The sequence below is a fragment of the Hibiscus syriacus genome, unplaced genomic scaffold (assembly GCF_006381635.1).
Source record: "Hibiscus syriacus cultivar Baekdansim isolate YM2019G1 unplaced genomic scaffold, ASM638163v2 tig00008013_pilon, whole genome shotgun sequence".
Taxonomy (NCBI): Eukaryota; Viridiplantae; Streptophyta; class Magnoliopsida; order Malvales; family Malvaceae; genus Hibiscus; species Hibiscus syriacus.
In genome coordinates this window covers 2,438,998-2,443,813 of record NW_024062150.1, presented here as the reverse complement: position 1 = coordinate 2,443,813, position 4,816 = coordinate 2,438,998, and the positions used below count along the sequence as shown (strand labels likewise).

At 34.5% G+C, this 4,816-nt stretch overlaps 1 protein-coding gene across 2 annotated transcripts; it reads left to right on the top strand.

Moving 5' to 3' along the window:
• The first annotated feature begins 2,673 nt into the window (after positions 1-2,673).
• Positions 2,674-4,466, top strand: LOC120201923 (WD repeat-containing protein LWD1-like). 2 transcript variants are annotated; one of them, XM_039202442.1, is made up of 2 exons: positions 2,674-3,779; positions 4,026-4,466. In XM_039202442.1, exon 1 carries the CDS (start codon positions 2,726-2,728, stop codon positions 3,764-3,766), a length of 1,041 nt encoding a protein of 346 aa, XP_039058373.1. In that variant the 5' UTR covers positions 2,674-2,725; the 3' UTR covers positions 3,767-3,779; positions 4,026-4,466. The 2 variants fall into 2 exon arrangements, with proteins under 2 accessions (XP_039058373.1, XP_039058371.1); XM_039202440.1 differs by having other exon boundaries at positions 2,675-3,760.
• The last annotated feature ends 350 nt before the right edge of the window (positions 4,467-4,816 follow it).

The window sequence follows — 4,816 nt, the reverse complement described above, 5'->3', positions numbered from 1 at the left end:
AACATTATGTACTTCATGGCATTCCTCGGTTGGCTTAACATTGTCTACATCAGTATTATCCATGGCAAAAATTTTGTTGTGCAAGTTCAGTGCTCCAGGAGTTGATAGAGATGTAAGCAAAGGTTCATTTTGAATATGTTTCAGTCGTGCTGCTTTCACTATGATGTGGCATTGGTAGTGGTAGTTAAAGGGTGGGTACAACATTAAATTCGCAGTACATATTTAGGTATGTACAATAACTACAAGTATATAATGTAATAGGTATCGTTTATATAATGTAATAGGTAGCGCTTATATAATATATTGTAAAGTATCTATCATTTTTATAAAAGTGTCCATACTTTTTTCACTGTGGAAAACATTAATTTAAGGTTATCTTTTGAGTGAGTTTTAAGATATTAATTTAGTAATTATAGGCGTCTAATGATTTATTTTTTACGTTACGATATATATTATTATTAAATTAAAAATTCTAAATATTATTTTATAAAATATCAAAACAATCAAATAATTTTTTGTGCAAATAAAATTATTACATCAAATTACTTTATTCCAACCATGTGACAAGTGTGACAACTCCATCAACTCACAACTCAGCTTTGAACTCAATCAATATTGTCTTTTAGCTTGATGGTTCATAAAGCATGTTACTTGAACAGTATGAATCAATTATGCAATTTTCATGTTCAATTTAACACTGCATTTCAAATTCATTTCATATGTAATTGGAGTTTGAATTTAAATTTCAATTTGAGTTTGAATTATATATTTCGGCTCCACTATAAATATTAGCCCAAGCCAATATGCATGTTATCATTGATTATTCCTAATTTCCATTGTTTTTTTCTAACGTTTAAACGCGAGGGAAATCCAGACCATTGTATTTTTTTGTCAACTTTAAAGCGTCAGAAACGTTTCGGGCGTATGATCTGGGTGGTAAACAAATAGCAACTAAAATCTAAGTCCGAAATGCTTCTGAGTACCACCCAAATCATAAGTCTGAAATACTTCCGATGCTCATCAAAATCCAAAGCTCATATGGTGCCAAGCAAAAGGAAATCAAAATTCAAATCTCATATGATGCCAACAAAAGGAAATCAAAATCTACAACTTGATTTTGAACATTGATATGATATGTTCAGTTGTTATCATGTTGGGATTTTCTCGTTTTTGATTGCTTGGATAGTTGTTCTCTTGCTTCTTCAAGTGTCCTTAGCTTGTAATTTATAGCTTGGAATGTGTTTGATGTTGTATATATTATTATTAAATTAAAAACAATAAACATATATATTACATATTTATTATTATCTTTGGTTAATGTTGTTAAATTAAAAATTCTAAATAATATTTTATAAAATATCAAATAATCAAATAATTTTTTGTGCAAATGAAATTATTAAATTAATATTGTAGGTGGAAAACATGAAACACTATTAAAAAAATTGAAACATAAATTACATAACTTTAAAAGAAGTATCGATCCTTTTTATAAAAGGTATGGACACTTTCAATATAATAGGTAAAAATATGATGTAATAGGTAGCGCTTATATAATGTAATAGGTATCGTTTATATAATGTAATAGGTAGTGGTTATATTGTAAAGTGTCTATCCTTTTTATAAAAGTGTCCATACTTTTTTCACTGTGGAAAACATTAATTTAAGGTTATCTTTTGAGTGAGTTTTAAGATTTTAATTTAGTAATTATAGGCGTCTAATGATTTATTTTTTACGTTACGATATATATTTAATGTTGTTAAATTAAAAATTCTAAATAATATTTTATAAAATATCAAAAATCAAATAATTTTTTTGCAAATGAAATTATTAAATTAATATTGTAGGTGGAAAACATGAAACACTATTAAAAAAAATTGAAACATAAATTACATAACTTTAAAAGAAGTATCGATCCTTTTTATAAAAAGTATGGACACTTTCAATATAATAGGTAAAAATATGATGTAATAGGTAGCGCTTATATAATGTAATAGGTATCGTTTATATAATGTAATAGGTAGTGGTTATATTGTAAAGTGTCTATCCTTTTTATAAAAGTGTCCATACTTTTTTCACTGTTGAAAACATTAATTTAAGGTTATCTTTTGAGTGAGTTTTAAGATTTTAATTTAGTAATTATAGCGTCTAATGATTTATTTTTTACGTTACGATATATATTATTATTAAATTAAAAATTCTAAATAATATTTTATAAAATATCAAATAATCAAATAATTTTTTGTGCAAATGAAATTATTAAATTAATATTGTAGGTGGAAAACATGAAACACTATTCAAAAAATTGAAACATAAATTACATAACTTTAAAAGAAGTATCGATCCTTTTTATAAAAAGTATGGACACTTTCAACATATTATAATAAAATAGGTAAATTTACAATATAACCGGTATAAACATACCGGTTTACTTATAAATTAGGTAAATATAAGCACTACCTATTACATTATATAAGCGCTACTTAGTATGTTATTGTACTTTATAATATTTCCGGTTAAATAATATAACATAACCGATATAAATTTTAACCGATCACTTATTTAACCGGTCACACCGTATTTACCGTTTTTTAGGCGCCGCACCACAGAATACCCGAAAAAAAAATGGTTTTAAGAGATAAGGAAACGAAAATGGCCGACTTTATCCTCTATAAGCTTCAATTAATCCGGTACTAATAGTAACAGCTGTCTGGTATCGCCGCTGAAGATGGCCGCTAGCAGCGATCCCAACCCGGAGGGTTCCGATGAACAACAAAAACGCTCGGAGATATACACTTACGAGGCGCCCTGGCACATCTACGCCATGAACTGGAGTGTGCGCCGCGACAAGAAATACCGTCTCGCTATCGCCAGCCTTCTCGAGCAGTATAATAATCGCCTCGAGATTGTCCAGCTCGATGACTCCAACGGCGAGATCCGATCCGACCCAAATCTCTCCTTCGATCATCCCTATCCCCCAACCAAGACCATCTTCATCCCCGACAAGGAGGGCCAGAAACCCGATCTTCTCGCCACTTCTTCCGACTTCCTCCGCATTTGGAGGATCTCCGATGATCACTCCCGCGTCGACCTCAAGTCCCTCCTTAATGGCAACAAGAACAGTGAGTTCTGCGGCCCTCTTACCTCCTTCGACTGGAATGAGGCGGAGCCCAAGCGAATCGGAACCTCCTCAATTGATACCACTTGTACTATTTGGGATATCGAGAGGGAAACGGTGGATACCCAGCTTATTGCCCATGACAAAGAGGTTTATGATATCGCCTGGGGCGGCGTTGGTGTTTTCGCTTCCGTTTCTGCTGATGGGTCCGTTAGGGTTTTCGACCTTCGCGACAAGGAGCACTCCACTATTATTTATGAGAGTTCGGAGCCCGATACTCCGCTTGTACGGTTGGGGTGGAACAAACAGGACCCAAGATACATGGCCACTATAATTATGGACAGTGCTAAGGTGGTTGTTTTGGATATACGCTTCCCTACACTGCCGGTGGTTGAGCTGCAGAGGCACCAGGCTAGTGTCAATGCCATAGCTTGGGCACCTCACAGCTCTTGCCATATTTGCACCGCCGGTGATGATTCCCAGGCCTTGATTTGGGACTTGTCCTCCATGAGTCAGCCTGTGGAGGGTGGGCTTGACCCGATCCTCGCCTACACCGCTGGTGCCGAAATCGAGCAGTTACAGTGGTCATCTTCCCAGCCTGATTGGGTCGCCATCGCCTTCTCTACCAAGCTTCAGATTCTCAGGGTATGAGTGAATGGGATTGGTATGTTGGGTAGTACTATTCAATGCTAAATTTGCTAATTCTTAGTGTAGTAATTGTACTCAAATTTATGGGAATTACAATATTGTTGCTGTTGTTGTGTCTAAAATCTCAAAACTGTTCTGGTTTCCGATGCTTGGATAGTTGATTGAAAACATCTTTCTTATTTTAATACCAATCTCTTTATTCTGCTCTATTCTTGGTGTTTCCCATTCCTTTACATCCAAAACTTTCCCTGTTTTATTGTAGTTGTGAGAGCAATAGAGGTGCAGATTCATTTTTTTAGAACGCTTGGGAAGCAGTGATTTATGGACCTTGAACTGAAACACAAGATCAAGACAACCACTCTTTGCGGTTTGGTTTACTCAACATGATCTTTGTTGTTCTGTAGGTCAAAATGAGAGTGTTTTCAGTTTCTTTGGTTTTCTGCAAAGTTTAATTAGTTACTATAAATGTGATAAACCATGGGCACGAAGATGGGTGGGGGTACCCTGGGCGGCTTTGAGATGATTGTGTTTGTATTAATGTTGAACTAGCTTTAGCCATAGAATTGTTATGAACATGACTAGGTTCTCGATTGATCGATGGAAAAACAAATCAGTTATAACCTTGCAGGTGGAAGGATAGGAGACAATATAGCTATGACGTCAATGGCCAACTACATGACTGAAGGACACCGAGTGGTTCATCTAATGACAGTATCTTCTTTATTTTTTTTTTTGGGGGGGGGGGGGGAATTGAAAAAAGTGTGGGGGGTATGAGGATCAGTGATCATTGGTGGAGCAATAAAGAAAACATGTTTTCATATATCTGTGTCTTTGACCTCTAGCAGTTGTGTGTGTTTGGTTTCACAGGTGGATTTTCTGTTACCTGTTTTTGTTAAGCGCGGTGAAGAGGGTTATGGTCATGGAGAAGTATAAAAAACCTGTTAGTATGTCCATACATTAGAGAATCCATTACAATTTGTGTTTCAGTAGATAGAGGATTAACTTTGCCCAATTTCTTATTAGTGGTTTGCATCATCCTTACTGGGAGTTCAA